Source organism: Podarcis vaucheri, assembly GCF_965113315.1.
Source record: "Podarcis vaucheri genome assembly, chromosome: 2".
NCBI lineage: Eukaryota > Metazoa > Chordata > Lepidosauria > Squamata > Lacertidae > Podarcis > Podarcis vaucheri.
Window position 1 is genome coordinate 23,292,260 of NC_138760.1, and position 23,797 is coordinate 23,316,056.

At 42.7% G+C, this 23,797-nt stretch overlaps 2 protein-coding genes across 4 annotated transcripts in view; both read left to right on the forward strand.

Annotated features, from left to right (window-relative positions):
• Positions 1 to 23,797, forward strand: part of ANKFN1 (ankyrin repeat and fibronectin type III domain containing 1) — a 250,655-nt gene that overhangs the window by 204,537 nt on the left and 22,321 nt on the right. For all 3 annotated transcript variants that reach the window (XM_082212408.1, XM_082212407.1, XM_082212409.1), the window contains 3 exons: positions 14,120 to 14,286; positions 15,719 to 15,866; positions 19,852 to 20,020. In XM_082212408.1, the coding sequence (XP_082068534.1) occupies positions 14,120 to 14,286; positions 15,719 to 15,866; positions 19,852 to 20,020 (484 nt within the window). The remainder of the gene's footprint in view (positions 1 to 14,119; positions 14,287 to 15,718; positions 15,867 to 19,851; positions 20,021 to 23,797) is intronic.
• Positions 1 to 23,797, forward strand: part of NOG (noggin) — a 228,734-nt gene that overhangs the window by 121,093 nt on the left and 83,844 nt on the right. The gene's annotated exons all lie outside the window — the stretch shown is intronic.

Here is a 23,797-nt window from a genome sequence, read left to right on the forward strand (position 1 = left end):
GTAGACTCGTAATCTGGTGAACTGGGTTCGATTCCCTGCTCCTCCACATGCAGCTGCTGGGTGACCTTGGGTTAGTCACACTTCTCTGAAGTCTCTCAGCCCCACTCACCTCACAGAGTGTTTGTTGTGGGGGAGGAAGGGAAAGGAGATGGTTAGCCGCTTTGAGACGCCTTCGGGTAAGTGATAAAGTGGGATATCAAATCCAAACTCCTCCTCCTCTTCTTCTTCTTCTTCTTCTTCTTCTTCTTCTTCTTCTTCTAGACAGCCTTAGCCACAGGGGTACCCCCGGACAACAAGCCTGCTCTTTCATGAGTATAACCCCATCCAAAAGTGGCAGTTGGCCAGTTACCTAGATGCCCATTGCTCAATCAGCATGCATCTTATTCCAGAATGTTTTAGCTTTCGATGGACTGCAGTTGTAGCTCACCGTTGACACTTGTAAGCCACTGCCACTGGGTGGCATCAAAAGCCCATGCAGTAACTTGGCTGCCACCTGGTACCCAAGCATGGGGGAAGGGGGCAGTTTGTTCACCACATACCAGTGTTGCACCTGCCCATCTCCTGCTTCTGACCTTTGAAGTGTATGTTGCCCTTTTCCTGTCGGTACACCTAGGCAATTATTTCATCTGCTCTTATCATGATGAAGGTCTTTGTGGAAGAATTTAGGTTATTTGAGTGGACTTTGGGGTGCAAATAACATTTTAATTCTCAACGAAGAAGAAAGGATAGAAAAAGATACACAGGGCAGGAGATCCAGGAAGGCATCTCAAATGGTCAAAGCTTGATTTTGAAAGGGAAATAGACTTAAAAAGAGGGCATTGCTCACTGCCAGCTTTTAGAGCCACCGACTAGAGCAGGGTTTCCCAAACTTGGGTCTCCAGCTGACTTTGGACTTCAGTTCCCATCATCCCTAGATAGCAGGACCAGTGGTCAGGGATGATAGCAGTTGTAGTCCAAAGTCAGCTGGGGACCCAGATTTGGGAAACCCTGAATTAGAGGGATGATGCTTCTGCTTTTCAGGTGCTGAAATGTCAGCAACATTTTCTAGACCCGACCTTTGGCTATGTGGGCTCACAAAGCATTTTACTTCAAGCCTAGCTTGAGCCGAACCTTGCCAATATTGAGATGCCAATCGGTTTGTAGTCATAAACTCCATAAATATGTACGAGAAGCCCCTGAGAAATTGTGCAAACTTTCAGTGAGACTTTCAAAAAGATCGCTTCTTTATATTGTTTGAGGCAAACATCTGCTGGCAACTCAGGCGTGTGGAGAATTGCCCTGTCCCTCTGGGAAATGTTGCTAGGGTCATCTTGACACCAGAACAAAGTCAACATCAGACATTCGGTAAAGAGCCAGTAAAGGCTATCATTGGCCGAGCAAGATCCCACCCTGAGCTGAAAACCTTTCTAGACAACCCTTCCTGCAGAGGAGAGCCAATGGGTTGCCTGGGTAGGTGGAGTCATTATAGTACTCTTTAGTGACCTTTAAAGCCCTAAACGGCCTCGATCCAGTATACCTGAAGGAGCGTCTCCACCCTCATCGTTCTGCCCAGACACTGAGGTCCAGCACCGAGGGCCTTCTGGCGGTTCCCTCACTACGAGAAGCCAAGTTACAGGGAACCAGGCAGAGGGCCTTCTCGGTAGTGGCGCCCTCCTTGTGGAACGCCCTCCCACCAGATGTCAAAGAGAACAACAACTACCAGACTTTTAGAAGACATCTGAAGGCAGCCCTGTTTAGGGAAGCTTTTAATGTTTGATGTATTACAGTATTTTAATATTTTTTTGGAAGCCGCCCAGAGTGGCTGGGGAAGCCCAGCCAGATGGGTGGGGTATAAATAATACATTATTATTATTATTATTATTATTATTATTATTATTATTATTAGATGTTGCTGTGCATAGATTTGGTAGACCACCACATAGAGCAGCTGTGCACAAGGTCATGGGCTCTCAAAAAAGTTCCGTTTAGTCTACATAGAATCATGGAATTCTAGAGTTGGAGGGTCATCATCTAGCCCAACCCCCTGAAATGCCGGAATATGCAGCTGCCCCAAACGGGGATCAAACCTGCAACCTTGGCATTATCAGCACCACGCTCTAACCAGCTGAGCTATCCAGGCTCAAATGCTAAAGTTAACAGTGAGAACGGCATAAGCATATAAGATCCCTGCCTGATCAGGCCAAAGGCCCACCTAGTCCCAAGGCTGATGTGGTCCAGCATTCTGTTCCCACAGGCACTGCCCAGATGGTTGCAGGAAGCCCACAAGCAAGACTTGACCTCAACAGCACTCTGTCGACCTGCGAATTCAGCAAGTAGTATAGGCATAATGTCTCTGGCAGTGGAGGTAGAACACAGCCTTCGTGGCTGGGAGTCATTTTTCCTCCGTGAATTTGTCTAATCTGCCTACAAAGCCAGAAAGGCTGGTGGCCGCCACTACCTCTTTCATGGAATTGTAGATTTGAAAGGGACCCCGAGGGGTGGGAGCAACGTCCATAGTTTAGCTATGCACTGTGCGAAGAACTACTTTATTTCTTTTTTAAGTTTTAATTTATACTTTTCGAGTTCATACATTTCATTAGTTTTACAATCAATTTAACTTTTCAAAATTTGACTTCCTTCCCCCGCTTTCTGCGGTTCATTAAATTTATTTTTAAAAAATATCTTCTGCATATCCAAATTCATTTAACTTATTTACCGTATTTTTCACTCCATAAGACGCACTTTTTTCCTCCTAAAAAGTAAGGGGAAATGTATGTGCGTCTTATGGAGCGAATGTGTGGTCGATTGCTGGCTCCCTTTCCGGCCCCGGCCCCTTGCCCAGGCCTCCATTGTTGAATGTTCCGCAGATGGAGGCTGTTTGTTTCCCCAGCAACACGTGACTGGCGGATTAGATTATCTGTCTGGAAACTGGTAGAAACAACTCCCTTTCCTTTCCTAAAGAAGCTGCAGAACTGTGAGTTGAACCCCATAAAAACAGGATTTTTTTTTCCCTTTGCAAAGTAAGCTCAACAACTTTGAGCTGATCCTCAAAAAAGGGGCTTTTCCCCTTTCCTCCTCTAAAAACTAGGTGAGTCTTATAGTCAGGTGCATCTTTGGAGCGAAAAATATGGCAATTGTCTACTGTAAATATATACTCTTATGATACCGCAGGTTATTCCAATAATCCTGCTAATGTTTTTATCTATTTACAATTTATTTGTAAATATTCAATAAACCATTTTCATTCTTTCATAAAAAGCTTGTTATCTTGATTTCTTATTCTTCCGGTAAGTTTTGCCATTTCTGCATATTCTATAAGTTTTTGTATCCATTCTTCCTTTGCTGGGACTTCTCTTTAAGAGATGTTGTTGTTGTTGTTGTTTAGTCGTTTAGTCGTGTCCAACTCTTCGTGACCCCAAGGACCAGAGCACGTCAGGCACTCCTGTCTTCCACTGCCTCCCGCAGTTTGGTCAGACTCATGTTGGTAGCTTCAAGACACTGTCCAACCATCTCGTCCTCTGTCGTCCCCTTCTCCTTGTGCCCTCCATTTTTCCCAACATCAGGGTCTTTTCCAGGGAGTCTTCTCTTCTCATGAGGTGGCCAAAGTACTGGAGCCTCAGCTTTAGGATCTGTCCTTCCAGTGAGCACTCAGGGCTGATTTCCTTCAGAATGGATAGGTTTGATCTTCTTGCAGTCCATGGGACTCTCAAGAGTCTCCTCCAGCACCATAATACAAAAGCATCAATTCTTCGGCGATCAGCCTTCTTTATGGTCCAGCTCTCACTTCCATACATCACTACTGGGAAAACCATATCTTTAACTATATATTATTATTATTTTGGTAAAAATTTTATTAGTTTTACAAAGTTTTTTAAAACAAACACACACATAAAAAGACATACAAACACGTATAGTTTCATAACAATTTTTCATAAACTTCTTTTCTCGGACTTCCCCATACCTCCCCTTTCTGCATCCCAATGTTCATAGTTTTTTAACAACTTCCAAATATTTCTTTCCAACTTCTGTCATGTTAATCTTTTCTTTAGTCTAATCTTATATTACTGTAACCCTTTCTTTCTGAAAACCTCGACATTCTAGCATTCATCAAGTTTATAATAGTCCTTAAGATATATTTTAAATTTCTTCCATTCTTCTTCCGCCGTCTCTTTTCCCCGATCACGGATTCTGCCAGTCATCTCAGCCAATGTCATGTAGTCCATCACTTTGATCTGCCATTCTTCCAGGGTGGGTAGATCTTGTGTCTTCCAATACTTTGCGATAAGTATTCTCGCTGCTGTTGTAGCATACATAAAGAAAATTCTATCTTTCTTTGACACCAACTGGCCGACAATGCCCAAGAGAAAGGCCTCTGGTTTCTTAGGAAAAGTACATTTAAGTACCTTTTTCATTTCATTATATATCATTTCCCAGAAAGCCTTAATCTTCGGGCATGTCCACCAAAGATGATAGAAAGTGCCTTCAGTTTCTTTACATTTCCAACACTTGTTATCAGGCAAATGGTAAATTTTTGCTAGTTTGACTGGGGTCATGTACCACCTATAAACCATTTTCATAATATGTTCCTTTAAGGCATTACATGCCGTAAATTTAATACCGGTGTTCCACAACCATTCCCAGTCAGCAGACATAATGTTATGACCAACGTCCTGTGCCCACTTAATCATAGCTGATTTAACTGTTTCATCTTGTGTATTCCATTTCAGCAGCAAATTATACATTCTTGACAAATTCTTAGTATTGGATTCTAACAGTTCGGTCTCTAATTTTGATTTTTCCACCTGGAAGCCAATTTTCCTGTCTTGTTTGTAGATCTCCATTATTTGATAATAATGGAGCCAATCTCGTACTATCGGTTTCAGTTTCTCATGACTCTGTAGTTTCAATTTATCTCCATCTTGTTCCAAAATTTCCCAATACTTTGGCCATCTGGCCTCCATATTGAGCTTTTTCACTGCCTTAGCCTCCAAGGGTGACAGCCATCTAGGGGTTTTGTTTTCCAACAGATCTTTATATCTTATCCAAAGATTGTACAAAGCTTTCCTGATAATATGGTTTTTAAAGGCCCTTTGCACCTTGATTTTATCATACCATAAGTATGCATGCCAAGCAAATTCATTATTGAAACCTTCCAGATCCAAAATGTCTGTGTTCTCGAGGAGCATCCATTCTTTCAACCAGCAGAACGCTGCTGCTTCATAATACAGTTTTAAGTCCGGCAGGGCAAATCCCCCTCTTTCTTTTGCATCTGTAAGTACTTTAAATTTTATTCTGGGCTTTTTGCCCTGCCAGACAAACTTCGCAATATCTTTCTGCCACCTCTTGAAACAGTCCATCTTGTCCAAAATCTGCAAAGTCTGAAACAAAAATAACATTCTAGGCAATACATTCATTTTAATAACTGCAATTCGGCCTAACATTGACAATTTCAAATTTGTCCATATTTCTAGATCTTTTTTAATTTCTGACCAACATTTTTCATAGTTGTCTTTATACAGATTTAAATTTTTAGATGTCAGCTGAACCCCTAGGTATTTGACCTTCTTAACCACTGTCAAACCTGTCTCTTCTTGAAATCTCTCCTTCTCCATGACTGTTAAGTTTCTTTCTAAGACTTTAGTTTTTTGTTTGTTCAATTTAAATCCGGCTACCTGGCCAAATTGTTGAATTATCTCCAAAACCCTTTTGGTACTAGTGTTTGGCTCTTGTAAAGTCAGTACTAAGTCATCTGCAAATGCCTTTAACTTGTAATGTTTAGCTCCGACCTGTACACCTTTAACCTGCTGGTCATTTCTAATCACATTCAGCAACACCTCCAGAACCGTAATAAAGAGCAATGGGGAAATTGGGCACCCCTGTCGTGTTCCTTTTTCTATCTTTAGTTCCTCAGTTATCACATTATTTACAATCAGCTTGGCTTTTTGTTCAGAGTATATCACACCCATACCATTCTCAAACCCTTGGCCTACCCCCATCCCATGAAGATTCTTTTTCATAAAACTCCAAGAAATGTTGTCAAAGGCTTTCTCCGCGTCCACAAAAATCAACACTGCTTTGGTGTTTATATTCACCTCTAGCAATTCCAGAATGTCTATTATATTCCTTACATTGTCTGATAAATGCCTTTTAGGGAGAAAGCCTGCTTGGTCCTTATGAATCTTCTCCATCAACACTCTTTTAAATCTTTTTGCTAAAATGTCTGCAAAAATTTTGTAATCCACATTAAGTAATGATATTGGGCGGTAGTTCTTAAGTTGAGTCTTTTCAGTCTCTGTCTTTGGTATGAGTGAAATATACGCTTCTTTCCACGATTCTGGTGCCTTCTTTCCCTCTAGGATCTCATTGCAGACTTCCTTTAACGGTTGAACCAACCACTCCTTCAATGATTTATAATATCTGGAAGTCAGTCCATCTGGCCCTGGAGATTTGCCCAATTGCATGTCCTGAATGGCACCCTCTATCTCTTGTTCTGTTATTCTCTGGTTTAAATCCACCTTGCTTTGATGAGAGATTTTTTGTAATCCACATTTACTAAGGAATTTATCTATGTCCTCTTCATTTTGTGATCCTTGAGAATAAAGTTTTTTGAAATAACTCAAAAAACAATTTCTAATCTCATTAGGTTTAGATATATTCTTTCCGTCCACTTCTAGGCTTGTAACTGTATTTAATTTCTGCCTTTTCTTCAATTGCCATGCCAGAAGTTTACCACATTTATTTGCCGATTCAAATGTCTTTTGTTTCATTTGTTTATCTTCCATTCAATCTCTTGATTCATCAATTCCATATATTGTGTTTGGTATAATTTAATCTCTCTCATAATTTCCTGGGACTTTGGTTTTAATCTTAATTTTTTCTCTCCTTTTATCTTTTCCAAGATCTTTTCCTTCTTCTCATTCTGCTTTCTCTTCTTTATTGAATTTTGTTGAATCAGAAATCCTCGCATCACAGCTTTACTTGCGTCCCAGATCACTCTTTTTTCCACATCGGCCTTTAGATTTATCTCAAAATAGTCCTTTAAAGTTTTTTGGGCCTTCATGTGGATCTCCTTGTCTCGAAACAGGGTGTCATTCATCCTCCATCTAAATTGACCAGTTGTTGTAAGTTTCATTTCCATCTTCACGGCGTTATGGTTGGAGCAAGTTTTTGGGCAGATTTCTACCTTCTTAATCTTTGGAGCCATCCCACTAGTGATCCAGATTTGATCAATTCTGGTCCAGGTCATCATTGCTTGAGAGAAGAAGGTTCCCTCTCTCTCAAGAGGGTTCCTTGTTCTCCATATGTCTATTAAGTCCATATTCTCCGTCATTTCAAAGAAGGTCTTCGGAAGTCTCCCTTCCTTGGAGATTGTCAGTCTTTGTGCTTTGTCCATATTTGTAGAAACCACGCCATTCATATCACCCATAATTATCATATTATAATCCAGATAGTCCATCAGAGTTTCATGAAGCTTCTTGAAGAATTCCGCCTTGCCATCATTTGGTGCATAAATTCCAACTATTAAAAATTTTTCTCCTTGTATTTGTATTTCAACTGCCAAATATCTTCCTTGTTCATCTTTGAACATCATTTTTGGAGCCCACTTCTCTTTTACATAGATCACAACTCCTCTTTTTTTTACTTTGTCCGATGAAATAAATTCTTGTCCTAATCTTTTGTTTATAAGTAGTCTCCTGTGGGCTCTGGTTATATGAGTTTCTTGTAAGCATATCAAGTCCAGTTGTTCTCTGTTCAAAATATGAAAAACTTGTCGTCTCCTCAAAGGCATGTTGAGCCCATTACAATTCCAACTAAGGAATTGCAGGGCCATCTTGTTATTTTTCTGTTACTCCTCCAACCGCTCCAAGCTTTTGCTCTTCCTCTGATGGTGCTGGGTCAAGTCCGTACGATAAATTGAGAATGTCTATTGCTCTCCTCTGTTCAGCAATTGGGTCCACAGTTCCCTTCTGTAGGTCCTCTCTGTTTCTTTCCAAAAATCTTTCTTTGTCTTGTATTGTCTTTATTTTCACCTTCTTTCCTTTGTAGTCAAAAGACAGTCCCTGTGGGAATTCCCACCTGAAAAGGATGTTGTTCTTCTTTAACAGGTACACCAAATCCTTATAAAAAGCTCTCAGATCCAAAATATGTTTAGGGATATCTTTAAAAATCTGTATAGATGAGTTTTCAATTTGTAAGGTCTTTTCAAAATGTAATCTTAATATTTTATCTCTTTCTTCCTTGGATCTAAGAGTAATCAAGCAGTCCCTCGGAGTCTTTCTGCTCTGTCTTTTACCCAGTCTGAACGCTGTTGTAATTTTAAATTCGTCGTCCTCCAAATCTTCCCAGCAGTCAGCGAACTCTTGTGTTAAAAATTCCGCGAGGTTATCTCCTTCTTTCTCTGGAATTAGTCTCAATTTCAAATTCCTCTCTTTTCTCTGTAAGTCCCACAAAGCCAGGGTTGCATCATGCTCGTACACCTTTTTAGCAATCGGTTCTAGATTCTCTTGGGTCTCTCCAGCAATGGTTCTGGCTTCTTCTGCAATTTTACGTGTAGCAGAGTTTTCCTGAACCAGTTTGTCTATAGATTGTGTATTCAGGTCCAGTCTTGCTGTTAATTCTGTTAATTTCTGTGTATTTTCTGAACTCTGCTTTGTTAGAGTCTCCAGGGATTGGTTTATCTTAAGTAGAGCTTGTGTCACAGCATCCATGGAGGCGGCTGTCACTTTTTCTTTTCCTGTTGTTCCTGTAGGGGTTGCGCCTGTAATTGAGCCTCTCTTCTTTTGTTGCTGTTGCTGTTGCTGGTGTTGTTGTTGTTGTCTAGTCTTGGCTCTTGTGGTTATCTCTTCTGGTGGACCACTCATGTCCCAAGGTCGTTTCCCACGGGAACCGTCCCCTGATGGAAAATTCCACTGTCCTGGGCTGTAGCAACCTTTACTTTACCCTCTAGGGGGAGCAAATCAAAATGTCCAAGTATGGAGACAAAGAAAATGTCCAAGTACGGAGACAAAGAAAGTTTAAAGCAAGTATATCAGGAGGCTTGTAAATGTGAATTGCAACACTTTTCCAATAGATACAGTCTCAGCCTACTCTAATATACTGTAGCAGGAAAATCCAAAAACTTTGTATCACACCATGTAACTTTCACAAAAGTTAAAGTCAGTTCAGTGCCCTATTATCTTATTTAGCAGTCCGTTTCAGGTTATTGAGACAGCAGAAGACTTTTTCTTTTAAGTAAATCATACAGTTGTTAATGTCTCTTTTTCCTCCCCTCTGCCCTGCTAGCTAGAGGGGAGGTCTAAAGTCCAAATGTCAGATTTAGATAATCAAAGGCAATGTCTCTTGCGGATGCAGCTTTAAAGTTTCGTTGCTTTCACTGTCATGCAGTCGGGGGAAGGCAGACTTCCTTAATTTTCACCTTCCCCGTTTTCAACCAAATTTCAAGTATCTTTAGTTTCAAATAGACGTCCAATTTTACTCACGGGTTTTTTCAGTCCAAAATTTACAGGAAGGAATCGGTGCTCTCCGCTAATGGCGACGCGGCTTCACCCTGCGGGCTGGGTAGCGATTCTCAGCACCGCGCTCCCCCGATGTCGTTCCGGAGCCTTTAAAAAGGCTCTTTCTGCGGTAAAGGGGGGGCGCTCCTGGTGCCCACCGAATCTCCTCGTTCACAGGCTTCCGTGTCTGTGATTTTAGGGGTCCCCCGCTTGCCGTAGCGGGTCAGACCCGAACTCGCAGAGCAGTCCTCCTCCGGAGCTCGGAAAGAGGACCGCCATTAACGCTGGCGCCGACCGGAAGTCTCCCATATCTTTAACTATACGGACCTTTGTCGGCAAGGTGATGTCTCTGCTTTTTAAGATGCTGTCAAGGTTTGTCATTGCTTTTCTCCCAAGAAGCAGGCATCTTTTAATTTTGTGACTGCTGTCACCATTTGCAGTGATCATGGAGCCCAAGAAAGTAAAAGTCCGCTTCCCTAAGTTCCTTCAGATAGTTAACCTCAGCAGGGCCCTCCAAATTCACCTCCGAAATTGTTCTTAAAGCAAATTTTGGTGGCATTTCCAGTTTTCTCCTGTTGGCCCCCTCCTGTCAACCTTAGCAAATATCGAGGGACTAGTTTATACGCTTGAGGAGAACAGAGAACATTAGCAAGGATGAAAAAGACACTCTTAGCCATGAGTTTCTGTACCTGGCAGCTGAGCTAATTGGACACTACTGTGGGATTGTCTGTAACTGGCTTCCATCCTAACGCTGAAGCGGTGGGGTGGGAGACTAATTAGTGCTGGATCTTCCATGTATTAATTAGAGTGCTTTTCTCATTCATTTAGAGCTAGGCACTTAACTCAACAGGTCTAGGATCATTTCCAGTTCTAAATACATGGCTCAAAGCTGACAAGAAGCCATTGTGAATGCGCCGACAGATTCCTTCCGCTGCATCAGCTGATGCTTCTCCCCCCCCCAAAAAAAAGAAAACAATCGGTGCAAGATGGACACCTTTGTGCAGAGGACACTCAAACATTAGTCTACAAATCAACAGATTTATAGGGCTTGGGATTGCAATTCGTTGGCCCCGCCCCTGATCTCCACACACCCTTGAACACATGGAGGCCTCTCTCCTCCACATGTTATTTTTCCTCTAATACTGTCAATAGCAGTTCCACCAAAAATTACTTTTAAATACACAAGCCTTTCCACGCTTAATTTTGAGAACTTACTTCAATGGATCTTTCAGAAACAAAAGCAAAAAGTGTATATCTGTAGCTGCAGTACCAAAGTCAGTGACTGAAGGGAAAGTGGAACCCAAGAGGCAGGGATATATATATATATATATATATATATATATATATATATATATATATATGCTTTCGTAGATTTTCACGGGTATAGGAATGCAGGTTTTGGTGTCTTCGGGTGTCTTCCCGTGTAAGAGTCGGGTTGTCTGTGCGACGTTTCGACGAGGTCTCACTCGTCATCTTCAGGCTGGTGCTTTCGGCTTCTTGTTACTGGAACAGAGCAGAGTCTGGTGTTTGAGTTCCTATAAATACTGTTGAGGGGTGTGGTGTATAGCCTCCAACGTTCTGGGTAGAGAGGAAGTTCCTAGATTAGTGTGCCTTTTCTTCTTTTGTTCCTTAATTACTTGAGGGATATCTTGGGTGATTTCATGAGTGATATTCTGAATATCACTGGGTGGGTCATTAATTACTTGAGGGATATCTTGGGTGATTTCATGAGTGATATTCTGAATATCACTGGGTGGGTCATTAAGTGTAGATTAGTTGCTAAAGCTCTCGTGTCTTGACCTCTTGAGCTTGTGATCCATGTGATCCATGGGATCACCCCTCTCACCGGTCATCGCAAATCTGTACATGGAACACTTTGAAACCAATGCTTTAGACAAGTCAGAACACAAACCCAAACTTTGGCTCAGATATGTTGACGACACCTTTGTAATTTGGCCACACGGGAAAGAAAAACTAGATAGCTTCCTCACACATCTCAACAGCCTACACCCCAAAATACAATTCACTATGGAAATAGAAGACAACAACCAACTCCCCTTTCTTGACGTCCTAATCTACAAAAAACCTGATGGCTCCCTAGGACACACTATCTACCGGAAAAAAACACACACCAACCGCTACTTACATGCACAATCACACCACCACCCTGCACAAATAAACTCCGTAGCCAAGACTCTCATCTCCAGAACCAAACGCCTGGCTGACAAAGACCACTTGACAACTGAGTTACAGAATCTCTCAAATGTGTTAATTGCCAATGGATACCAGAAAAACAGGGTTACGAAGCTAATCCAAAAAGAAACACCCCCCAAAAACCAAGACACAGAAGAAAACAATGGCATGGCCCTCCTTCCTTATATCAAGGGCACTACAGACAAAATCAGCAAAATCCTCCATAAACACAATATCAAAACAGCCTTCTGCACCAACCAAAAAATAGCCAATATCCTCAGAAACCCAAAAGACAAAATCCAGCTGGAAAACCAAGGGGTCTATGAAATACCCTGCAAAGTCTGCCCAGCCACGTACATTGGACAAACAAACAGACGAATAAATGCACGTATCGCAGAACACAAGAATGCCGTCAAAAAAGAAGAAAAAACTTCCTCTCTTTTCCAACACATGAAAGAAACAGGACACGAAATTAATTTTGCAGATTCCAAATTGCTCTTTAACATGGAACATCACCACAAGAGAATAATCATGGAAGCCATCGAGATAGAGAAACACCCTCACAACATGAACAAGCGTGACGACACGTCCCGCCTGCCAGACATCTGGAAATTAGCCCTCCCCACAAAAACCGACACCAGAACCAGAGGCACACAGAACGCCGTCACCAATCAACCACACCAGACCCAAACCCAGACCCTCTCCACAGACATATTACAGACTCCATCCAGCAACCAAACTATAGTGGCACCTCCGGATGCTGCACCCCCCTGCAATCCCTACACAGATCTGGCTGGCACAAGGCACAAAACCATAGCTCGCCCCTATACACGAAGCCAAGCCAGAGCACAACTAAATGCAGCACAGCCATCTTCTCAGAAAAACTCTTCACAAGCTCAAGAGGTCAAGACACGAGAGCTTTAGCAACTAATCTACACTTAATGACCCACCCAGTGATATTCAGAATATCACTCATGAAATCACCCAAGATATCCCTCAAGTAATTAATGACCCACCCAGTGATATTCAGAATATCACTCATGAAATCACCCAAGATATCCCTCAAGTAATTAAGGAACAAAAGAAGAAAAGGCACACTAATCTAGGAACTTCCTCTCTACCCAGAACGTTGGAGGCTATACACCACACCCCTCAACAGTATTTATAGGAACTCAAACACCAGACTCTGCTCTGTTCCAGTAACAAGAAGCCGAAAGCACCAGCCTGAAGATGACGAGTGAGACCTCGTCGAAACGTCGCACAGACACCCCGACTCTTACACGGGAAGACACCCGAAGACACCAAAACCTGCATATATATATATATATATATGGTTTTGGTGTCTTCGGGTGTCTTCCCGTGTAAGAGTCGGGGTGTCCCTTGGTTTTCGAAGTCTCCGTTGACATACTTTTCGGTTTTTGAACGCTATAAACCCGGAAGTAAATGCTTCAGTTTTTGAACACGCCTCGGAAGTCGAACATGCCACGCGGCTTCTGCTGAATGCAATACCCTGAGGCCTAGCTGTTGGCTTTGAGTTTTCGGTTTTCAAACACTTCAGAACCCGAATGGTATTCCAGAACGGATTACATTCGAAAACCGAGGTACCACTATACGCATACACACTCTTCCTGCAATATCATCATCTGGTTTTTTAACCCCTTTTCTATGGAAAATGACAAAATTGACAGCACTGATAAAAGATACAAATTTAGAATCTCTTATATGAATTTCTATATGAAAAGCTATTTCCCATATGCAAAGACCACAGCGGGGTTCAAAATGTAAGAAAACATCAGAATATATTATGAAACATTTTAAAGGTAAAGGTAAAGGTACCCCTGCCCAAACGGGCCAGTCTTGCCAGACTGTGGGGTTTGTGCGCCCATCTCACATTTATTGGCCGGGGGCCAGCGCTGTCCGGAGACACTTCCGGGTCACGTGGCCAGCGTGACAACGCTGCTCTGGCGAGCCAGAGCCGCACACGGAACGCCGTTTACCTTCCCGCTGGTAAGCGGTACCTATTTATCTACTTGCCCCCGGGGGTGCTTTCGAACTGCTAGGTTGGCAGGCGCTGGGACCGAGCAGCGGGAGCGCACCCCGCCGCGGGGATTCGAACCGCCGACCTTTCGATCGGCAAGCCCTAGGCGCTGAGGCTTTAGCCCACAGCGCCACCCCATTTTTGTGGGGATGAAATGGGGTAAGACGGGACCTTAAAATGCAATCGTATGTGATTTGGGTTATAAACATGGATGCTGGGTGAGTGGGATGCCACTAGTTTCGTTGAATTGGAATATAATTGCTGAGTAACAAATGTAACTTTCTATATGGGAAAAAACAAAGAAAATATTATTATTAAAAAATCCTTTTCTAGGGGAGCAATTCCAAAAAGTTTATCTAGGCCAATGCTGAAGGAGGGTCTCTTCCTCTCTCTCTGTCTTCTTCTTCTCCAACAGGACACTCTTTCCTATCACAGGAGGAGCCAACAGCGCCTGCCTCCTGGCCTCTATTTAGGCTACCTGAAACTCTGCAGCTCAGTGGACCAGATAAAAGTCCTGGTGCTGCAAAAGCTGCCCAACATTCTTTGCCATGTTAAAATCCGAGACAACAGCAATGTGTCCAGGTAAGTGAAAGAATATTTCCACCCTACCTCGTGTTTGGGACGCAGGTGGCACTGTTGGTAAAACCTAGGACTTGCCGATCTGTTTCGTTCAATGCTTGTAAGAATTAACATGAGAAGGATGCAGTTCAACTGCTTAACAAGCCAATCTTACACGTGAGTAAATATAAACACTGTAGAAAATATGCTCTGGATCAGAATAGGCTTGTTAAGAAATTGAACTGCATCCTTATCATATCAATTCTTACAAGTCTGGCTGATGAAGAATTGATCAAGATTGACCGATGAAGCATTGAACGAAACAGATTGGTTATCCGGAAAGTCTGTTCCGGCAATATTTGGTGACAGATTATGTATATCTCAAACTTTTGAATTATTCCACCGCGACTGGTGAAGAAGATTTAGAGACTTTGGCTGCAATTTCTGATCGTTTGTATTAGTCTATCAATAGTGTTTAGTGCCATTGTTATTGGCCATCGTGTTGTGTTATTTTGTTCAACTGGTCTCACCCAATGACTGGATAGTCCTTCACTGTGGTCAGAGGGGGTGGGGTGGTAAGCAAAGCCACAAATGGGTCTGGAAGGAAGATGCTGAGCTCACCCACGACTTTGGCATGCCTCCTTCCCACTCGCCCATCAATAAGTGCAGGCTCAGAAACATGGAGAGCCAGTGTGGTGTAGTGGTTAAGAGCGGTAGTCTTATAATCTGGTGAACCGGGTTCGCGTCTCCGCTCCTCCACATGCAGCTGCTGGGTGACCTTGGGCCAGTCATACTTCTCTGAAGTCTCTCAGCCCCACTCACCTCACAGAGTGTTTGTTGTGGGGGGGGGGGAGGGAAAGGAGAATGTTAGCCGCTTTGAGACTCCTTCGGGTAGTGATAAAGCGGGGCATCAAATCCAAACTCTTCATGGAAAATGACCAGATGTGTACCTCAACCTGCCTTCTCTCCATACAATCACAGGCAAGGCTGCCTCCTTGCCCATGCATAAGGAGGGGGCCTGAGCATGAAATGTGCCTACCAAAATCCAAGCAGTTTTCGCTGGCTATGTTCAGTGCTAGAAATCAAACGCCTGATGAGAAAACGGAGACCCCTGGAAAAATGCCACCGTAGCCCAAGGCGTGTGTGCGAAAAGATTATAGAAACATGGAACAGCCCTCTTGTCAAAGAAAGCTGAAATGTTTCAAAGGCTTTTTTATTATTATTATTAAGACCTTGGTAAAGAAGTCTCCGGCTTGATATGCGCACTCAACGAGAATGAAATCAGAAAGTTGGCCCTTTTTTAACCACAAGCAATAGGGCCTGTTATAAGTTTAGAAATCTTTTTACTATCTGAGAACGAAAACTTCAACAGAGCCCAAACATACGTACAGTAAATTCTTCCTTGTGCAGTGAACTTTTGTTGTATTTCTAATTTTAAACTTCACTCCGTACACAGAGAGGAGTGGGAATGGATCCAAAGTCTTTCTGGCTCGGAATCTATGGAAAATATGGATCATTCCGCAGAGTGTCCAACTCAACTGTTCGTGGAGCTCCAGATGGCAGTGAAAGCTCTCCTGAAACAGATCAGTCTTCCTCTACGACAGGTACGATGCATTGTTTGTGACACTTTCGATTTGTGGATGAATTTGAACACCACACTCTTCCTCACACCTTGAATTGTAAATATATTCTTGCTTATCATTGCCATTTTGTTTCAGAACCATACAATCCAGGGCTGGTTGAAGGTCATGTTTGTTTGCCTGCAGTGTGTGGCCTATATGGGAAGGGTGGGTTTCATTTAGTCCACAAGAGGCTGAATGGATGAGGGTTCCCTTCTTCTTCTTCTTCGATCACTCGTAGCCAAGTAAGATTGTCTTCCATAAACACAGTTTGACAGTGAGTCCGTAAGTGACTGTGGAGGCCAATTCTGGGTCCATTACAGACATCATGGCTGCGTTGCCATCGCCATGTTTTCAAAAAAGGATGCTCGGAGTTGCAGTGGGGTCTGAATCCACAGCAGAACCCTGACACGGTACATCACTACCAGGCAGGACAATAATCAGTGCCATGTAAATGAAATGGCCTGCCATAGGGAGGCAAAGTCCTGTTACAACTGGGTCTTGTACACCCCTGAAAGTGTGTGAAATGTAGTTTGACGGTAAGGACAGGTGACACAATGGTGCGACTGCTTCTTTGTGCACCCAAGTCCCAAAGTCTTAAGTGTGGAGAAGCATCTCACTGAGTCAATGCTAACAGGTAACTCTGTGGACCTTTGCGGTGCTCACATGCAGCAATAAAGATTTGGCTATATGATCTAGCTATGATATGTTTCTCTCACCACACACCCCTATTCAACCCACAAGAGCTGACTGCAAACATCCTGATGCAGTCATTTTCAGTGGTACAGGTCACAGTCTCCTGAATCGGGAACATTTCCAGTCTAGTGACATCCACCCATTTTTGTCATAGAAAAGAATTATGAGAAAGTTGTTTAAGTATCAATGGAGGCCCGATAAACCCTTTGCAGACAACACAAGATGTGTGGTAAATCAGTGGAGGAATTTGATCTAATTTTAGTTAAATTGTCTCCTGCCATTTTCCATTAAAAAAAAAAAATCCCAAAGCAGTTCTCAGTAGTTCAATAAAATCCATTATTTGCCTCTGCTGGCACCACTCCTGACCTCCATGCACTGATCAGATCTACATGCATACAGGGCAGGACATGAATGGCACGGTGGTTTCGACCACAGTTTCGACCACTCTTGGGCTTGCCGATCATAAGGTTGGCAGTTCAAATCCATGCAACGGGCTGAGCTCCCATTGCTTTGTCCCAGCTCCTGCCAACCTAGCAGTTCGAAAGCATACCAACGCAAGTAGATAGAATCATAGAATCATAGAGTTGGAAGAGACCACAAGGGCCATCGAGTCCAACCCCCTGCCAAGCAGGTACCAAGATAGATATGTACCACTGCGGTGGGAAGGTAAATGGTGTTCCATTGCACCATAAGTGGTTTAGTCATGCACACGACCCAGAAAAGCTGTCTGCGGACAAACGCCGGGTCCCTTGGCCTGAAAGCGGAGATGAGTGCCGTACCCCATAGTCGAATTTGACCGGACTTAACAATCCAGGGCTCCTTTCCCTTTACATGCGTACATGTGAATGTTAAAATGTGTAATGTCAGTATGCTGCTTAAGTAAGCCAGGCTCTCTGACTTATACCCAGCATACTTTAAATGTGCCACCTCTTTTACGCCCATCATAGTCTTTCCAGTAAATCAAAGCTCTTGTTTGCCTGTACTTACCCACATAGCAAGCTCAAATAGCTAGATCCTGCAAAGATGGTTTCTTCAGAGCTGCTGGACTTTCCTAGGCAGTTCTTTCCCCCCCAAAAGTTTGAATGAAGACATTTTCCAAAACCAAAAAAGTTTCTACATGGGCAGATGATGGCCAATTGTTTTATAATTGGCAGCTGTTATTTCTTGATTTTTAATGTTGTTGCAGATGTTTCTCTTTGTGTTTTATCCTTTTGTGTTGTAGTTTTAAGTTTGTATGCCACCATGAAAGCCTGTTGGTGGGCTGGAACTAGGTATGGTTGAAATTTACAAATAAATAAAACACAGTAATAGAATGCTACCATATTCTGACATATTTTGGGGGCTATATGGATCAATCCTTGATCCAAAAGGAGTGGGCCAGGATTTAGTTCAAGCATGCTAAGATTTTTCTGGATAAAATGTATTCCAACGATTCAACAATTCAAGTTCTTTCTTTCTTTGAATATTTTGTTAGTCTTGTTTGATATATATTAAAAGAAATAAAAAAGTGAGACAACCTCGGATGAATGTGTGTGTGTGTGCGCGCGCGCACACACACAAACACATACACACATACATGTACTCCCAACAATCATAAATCATATTTGCTGGTGCACAAAGCCACAATTAAACCAGGAAGCTTCCAATTAAACCACAGTTTCCTGCTCTGTTCAAACTTGGGAAACTGTGGTTACCGGGTTCAGAACAAACCAGGATATTAAACGAACAAACTTAAAACATTGGTTCAATAGCTTGACTTGTTCTGAAGCCATAACCATAGCTTCTTGGTTCAGATGGAATGAGAAACTCTGGTTAATTAGAGGCTTCCCCCATTTTATTGCAGCTCATAGCAACAGGAGGAACAAAGGAGCCACATTCTCAGGCAAAAAAAAAACCTCAGGCATATCTCTGCTTAATAAACTGAGATGTGATCATCCAAGCATGGTTTATTGGTAGCTATATCACCTAAAATACATTCCCCTGAGCTGAAGCTGATTTAGGAAACACAGACCATGTAAGTTACTACCACACTTCTTTCTTGTAGTGCTGATTCACATAACTTAATTTATTAGAATAGAATAGAATAGAATAGAATAGAATAGAATAGAAAATAGAAGAATAGAAATCTCGATCTTCTACCATAGCTTCCAAATCGGAGTGTTTGTTGGCCAAAGATGGCCATAGTCTCAAAAAATGCAAAATACGTACACCAGTGCATGCTGGTCCACGCAATATCTCCCAGTGCTCTGCTGCCCCAGAACAACTTCCTTCCAGGTTTCACAGCACTAGGAGATGGTCACGCAGCCTGAGGTGACTTCCCGCCAGGCCTCTTCTGCTCCCTCAAGATGGCGGGGCTGAGCCTTGTCCCAGTGGACATTTGAGGGGCTGTAGAGACCTCAGCAAAATAGAGTTGGTGAGCCTGACACACATACACACCCCTACACAAAGGACTGATATCCTGAAATGGGGGAGAGATGACAAGCTTAGATAATGGTCCTAGCTGATTCGATGCCTCCATTTAGCATCAAAGTCGATTTTAATCAAACATATGCCTCTTGCTGTTTGATACTTATTTCATTTTCATTTTTCTCAGTGCGGCTTGTTAAATCTTTTTCATTGCCCCATTTGGTGACAGGCTGCAGGGAGAAAATGGGGAGGAGAAGGGAGGAAGCCAGCCAAAAATAAAAAGAAAAAAAGGAGGGAGTGGGGGAGATCTGCATAGTTTTGCTAACCAGCTCCTAAATTGAATGTTAAAGGTTTTTAATTGAATTCATTTTCATGTTTTCACATAATTATACAATCATAATCTTGAAAAGCTCATGGAGTGTGATCGTTTTCTGGCTAATAAGAAACATAAATGTTATTTTCTGGGGGGAGGCAAGGGGTTGTGTTGTGCGTACGTGTGTGTCTTTTAATGTGGAACGTTGGAGCATTAAATCTTTATTTTATGAAGCAAAATTAACACACACATGGCCTTTCTCTCTCTCTCCCTCTCTCCCCCCCATATATATATATATATATATATATATATATATATATATATATAGACACACAAACACGTGTGTGTATATATACATATACAGGTATATATCCCCCCCCCCATTTCTCTTTTACAAAAAAAACCCCTATATCTTGATGCTGTGCAACTTTGCGCTAATGTTTTATACAATTTTGGGGGTTGTTTATATAAGTACGATGCTGTAACTCTCGCCTCCCCTTTCTCCCCCCCCCCCGCGCCCACCCCCATTTCTTCTCTGTGCGTGTTCCTCTGCAGGCTAAGCTCTTCCGTCTGTATACACAGGAGGTGTTGGAACTGGGTCACAATGTGTCCTTTCTTCTCCTGCTCCCTGCCTCAGACGACGTCTGCACTGCCCCAGGACAGAATAACCCTTACACCCCGCACTCAGGATTCCTTAACCTCCCTCTTCAGATGTTTGAACTCGGTATACTACCTTGCTTCACCTAGAAATATTAACCCAGTCGCCTTATAATAAAATCACAAAGTTGTATCTGTTCCCCTCCAGCCCCTCACCTCCCCCCCCCCCGTCTCAGCGGAGAGTCAATAGATCACGTGATGATTTCTTGGCAACAACACTTTTTCTCTCCGACTACAGACAAGTAATAGAAGGAGCGTAGCTACCAGGTTACATGCTCTAGTCATAACTACAGGAATGTAGAAGCCAGTCAGTCCACAACCTATCGAGCAACAACACGGCCCTTTGGTTATAGGCATGAAGAATAGCGAATATTGAAATGGGCAGTTCAGGCGGCATTCGGCAAAAGCAAAACGATTCAAAGCTGACTTAGCAGGGCTTTTGATTTCAAAATATGGTCGAGGAAGGTGGATCACCCATCTCCGACTGCCTCTCCACTACCAATTTGATTACAGAACTGAGCTTGGTGTAGAATTTATTTGTTGTTATCCGGCCAGATCCAGACTTAGTCCCATTGAAATCGGACAACTGTTGTGCAAGCAGTATTGACGGTCAGTAGGATAAGTGTGAGTGCACATAATCCCGAGTTTTACACGCTGTTCATGGGATGCAAGAAGACCTCACAGCTGTTAGAGCAGAGGTGTGACTCTCCAGAGGTTGGTGAGCTACAACTTCCATCATCCCTAATGATGATGGTTTGGTCTGACAGGAGCTGAAGTCCAGTAACATCTGGAGTGCCACAGAGAGCTGGTGGCTTCTCTCATACCATAAGGGTCTGGGAATGTGCACCAGCAAGCACAGTCTTCTGGTTAGTAGCCCTCGCTGCTGAAATGCCAGGAAGCATTCCGTATCAGCCACTGTCAGGGGAAAACATACAGAGCCAGATGGTTGATTTGGTTCAACAAAAGCTTCCTTAATCTTCTCTCCAACAGATCCAGTACTAGGAAAAGCATGGGCAGATTTCAAGCAGCAAACTACCAAGATATTCATGAAACAGACCATGCAAATACCGTGATAGCATTGCGCATGATGCGCAATGTGGCTATACAGTGCTGCTTGTTTGCACGCAGTTAAACTCCTCTGCCACTGAGACTGAATTGTCACCATCACCCTATCATCCATGCCCGCTCCTTACAAGTAACAGTCATCTTTCATGCATGTTTCCATAGGTACAAGGGACACGGGTGGCGCTGTGGTTTAAACCACCGAGCCTCTCGGGCTTGCCGATCACAAGGTCAGCAGTTTGAATCCCTGCAATGGGGTGAGCTCCCATTGCTCTGTCCCAGCTCCTGCCAACCTAGCAGTTCGAAAGCATGCCAGTGCAAGTAGATAAATCGGTACTGCTGCAGCGGGAAGGTAAACGGTGTTTCTGTGCGCTCTGGCTTCTGTCACGGTGTTCTGTTGCGCCAGAAGCGGTTTAGTCATGCAGGCCACATGACCCAGAAAGCTGTCTGTGGACAAACGCTGGCTCCCTCAGCCTGAAAAGCAAGATGAGCACCGCACCCCATAGTCGCCTTTGACTGGACTTAACCATCCAGGGGTCTTTTAGCCTTAAGCTATCCCATATCTATAAACAGACGCATACACAATAGGTTTATAACTTTTTCAAGAAGGATTTCCTATAATGTAAAGGGATGAATTTTTGCTCAGAAACCTTGCAGAAGGGACTAATTGTTCTCAGTTGTGAAAAAGGGTCACCCTGAAATGAAAAGTTTGAATCGGCATGTATGTAACATTACTACATAAGTATATTAGCACTTTTGAAAAACTTTGTGGAACTGTTTAGAACTTTTACAGCTGTCTGGAACTTCCTAGAGAGCTTTAATGTGTTGTATTGGAGAATCACTGGAAGCAACAGGCCTCCATAGACCAGATAACAAGAAGTAATCAGTGCACAGAATGCACAATCAAAGTGATGTGGGAACTCTATAGTGCTTGCAGCAGAGACAAAGACAAACTGCAACCTCAATTTATTCTAAGCAATAAGAAGTGATGTACATTGTACAAGTTTTTCAAAAATTGCAACCTCTATTTTTCCTGTCCAGGCTGTGCCTATTACAGAATACATTATACAGTTACATATACAAAAATTGATTTATTGGTTTTGGGGTGACCTTTTCCCCCCAAATATGGAAATGACAGTTCATTCCTTTGTTTTTATGCAATAGTTTATCTAACTAAGCTATAGGAACATGAAGTTGTAAGACTGTTATAACCCTAATACACACACTAAGTGATATAAACTTATAGGAAGATTGAGCCATTCCCAGAATAATGTGTTCTTTCTTTGCCAGCTCTCTTTTATGAGTCATTCATAAAGCTCGTTTCTGGGCAAGGTGGTTGCATCTCTTACATACCACAGCTCTTGGGGTATGACTAATGCACAGGCCAAATTTGCCAGGCTAATCTCCTACGATCACCATACGCCTTCTGTGACCAGCAACTATGAATCAACACTGTTGGTAGCCTCAGATATTCAAAAATTATGAGTTCAGCCTTACATTTCAACATATTTTTCCAGTATTTAATACCATACCCTCCAACATTTCTCCAATGAAAATAGGGACGTCTTATTCCTTCATCATCATCATCATCATCATCATTTTATTATTTATACCCCACCCATCTGACTTCCCGATACAGGGCTACCCTCAGATGTCTTCTAAAGGTTGCATAGTTACTTATCTCATTGGCTTCTGTAAATCCAGAACTATCCCTGGAATATAAGCACACTTGGAGGGTCTGTAACACAGAGAACTAGCATCTTTTTTGTTCCCTTAAAGGCGACCCAAGTCTGCATGTTAGAAACAGATCAAGCAAGGCAAGATCACAAACTTTTTTAATGTCAATTGTAGATTAGAGCAGCAATGGAGATGGCAAAGTAGTTTGCCGTACACAATGAGGATTCAGCAGACTTTGCTCATTTGTCTCTCAATGCGGTGAATTTATGGTGTGGGGGCTTTGTAGTACTGCAGGGAGAATTCCAATAAAAGCCCAATTTTACTTTTCCAACAAAAAGCAACCGATCTTGTGCCCTAGAGCGGAGGCCATTTTCTGTCTGATTTATTGCACATTTCTCCCCAGTGCCTATAAAATGGCTGTGATTCACCTCCAGAATATTAGAAGCTTCCACTCCCTATTAGTTGGCGGCTACTGAATCTGTAATTGCAAAACCGCAAAAGGCAATGTTGAAGCAACATTTGTTACAGTAACATTAACAGCCTGGCTTCCAACCACAGTGGCTAGAAGCTGCAGCGGCAGCTGCAATTTCACTAATGGTGCCACACGTCTGGTGTGAGCTGTCAGACCACATGCTGCTTGCTCCCTGGACCACTGCAGGAGCTAGACATTTGGGAGGGGAGCAGAAAGAGTCGGGACTATTCTCCTTTGAGTTGTAGGCTGAGATCATCCTGCTAGTGATCTCTTTGCAAAACAGATTGGTTTGATTTCCTACCATATGCAATGTTCAGAAAGAGATATGAAAAGTTTGTGTCGCCAAGCATTTTAATGCTAGTGATGGACCACAGATTTTCACAGAACCGAATGGGGCTTGGGAGAGTCTTTGTTTCCCAAGGGGTAAATACTCCCATATCATCATCATCATCATCATCATCTAATATTATTTACACCCCGCCCATCTGGCTGCGTTTCCCCAGCCACTCTGGGAGGCTCCCAACAGAAGATTAAAAACATGATAAAACATCAAACATTAAAAACTTCCCTTAAACAGTCAGATATAGTGGTTCCTTGGTTTATGAACACAATCCATTCCAGAAGTCTGTTATT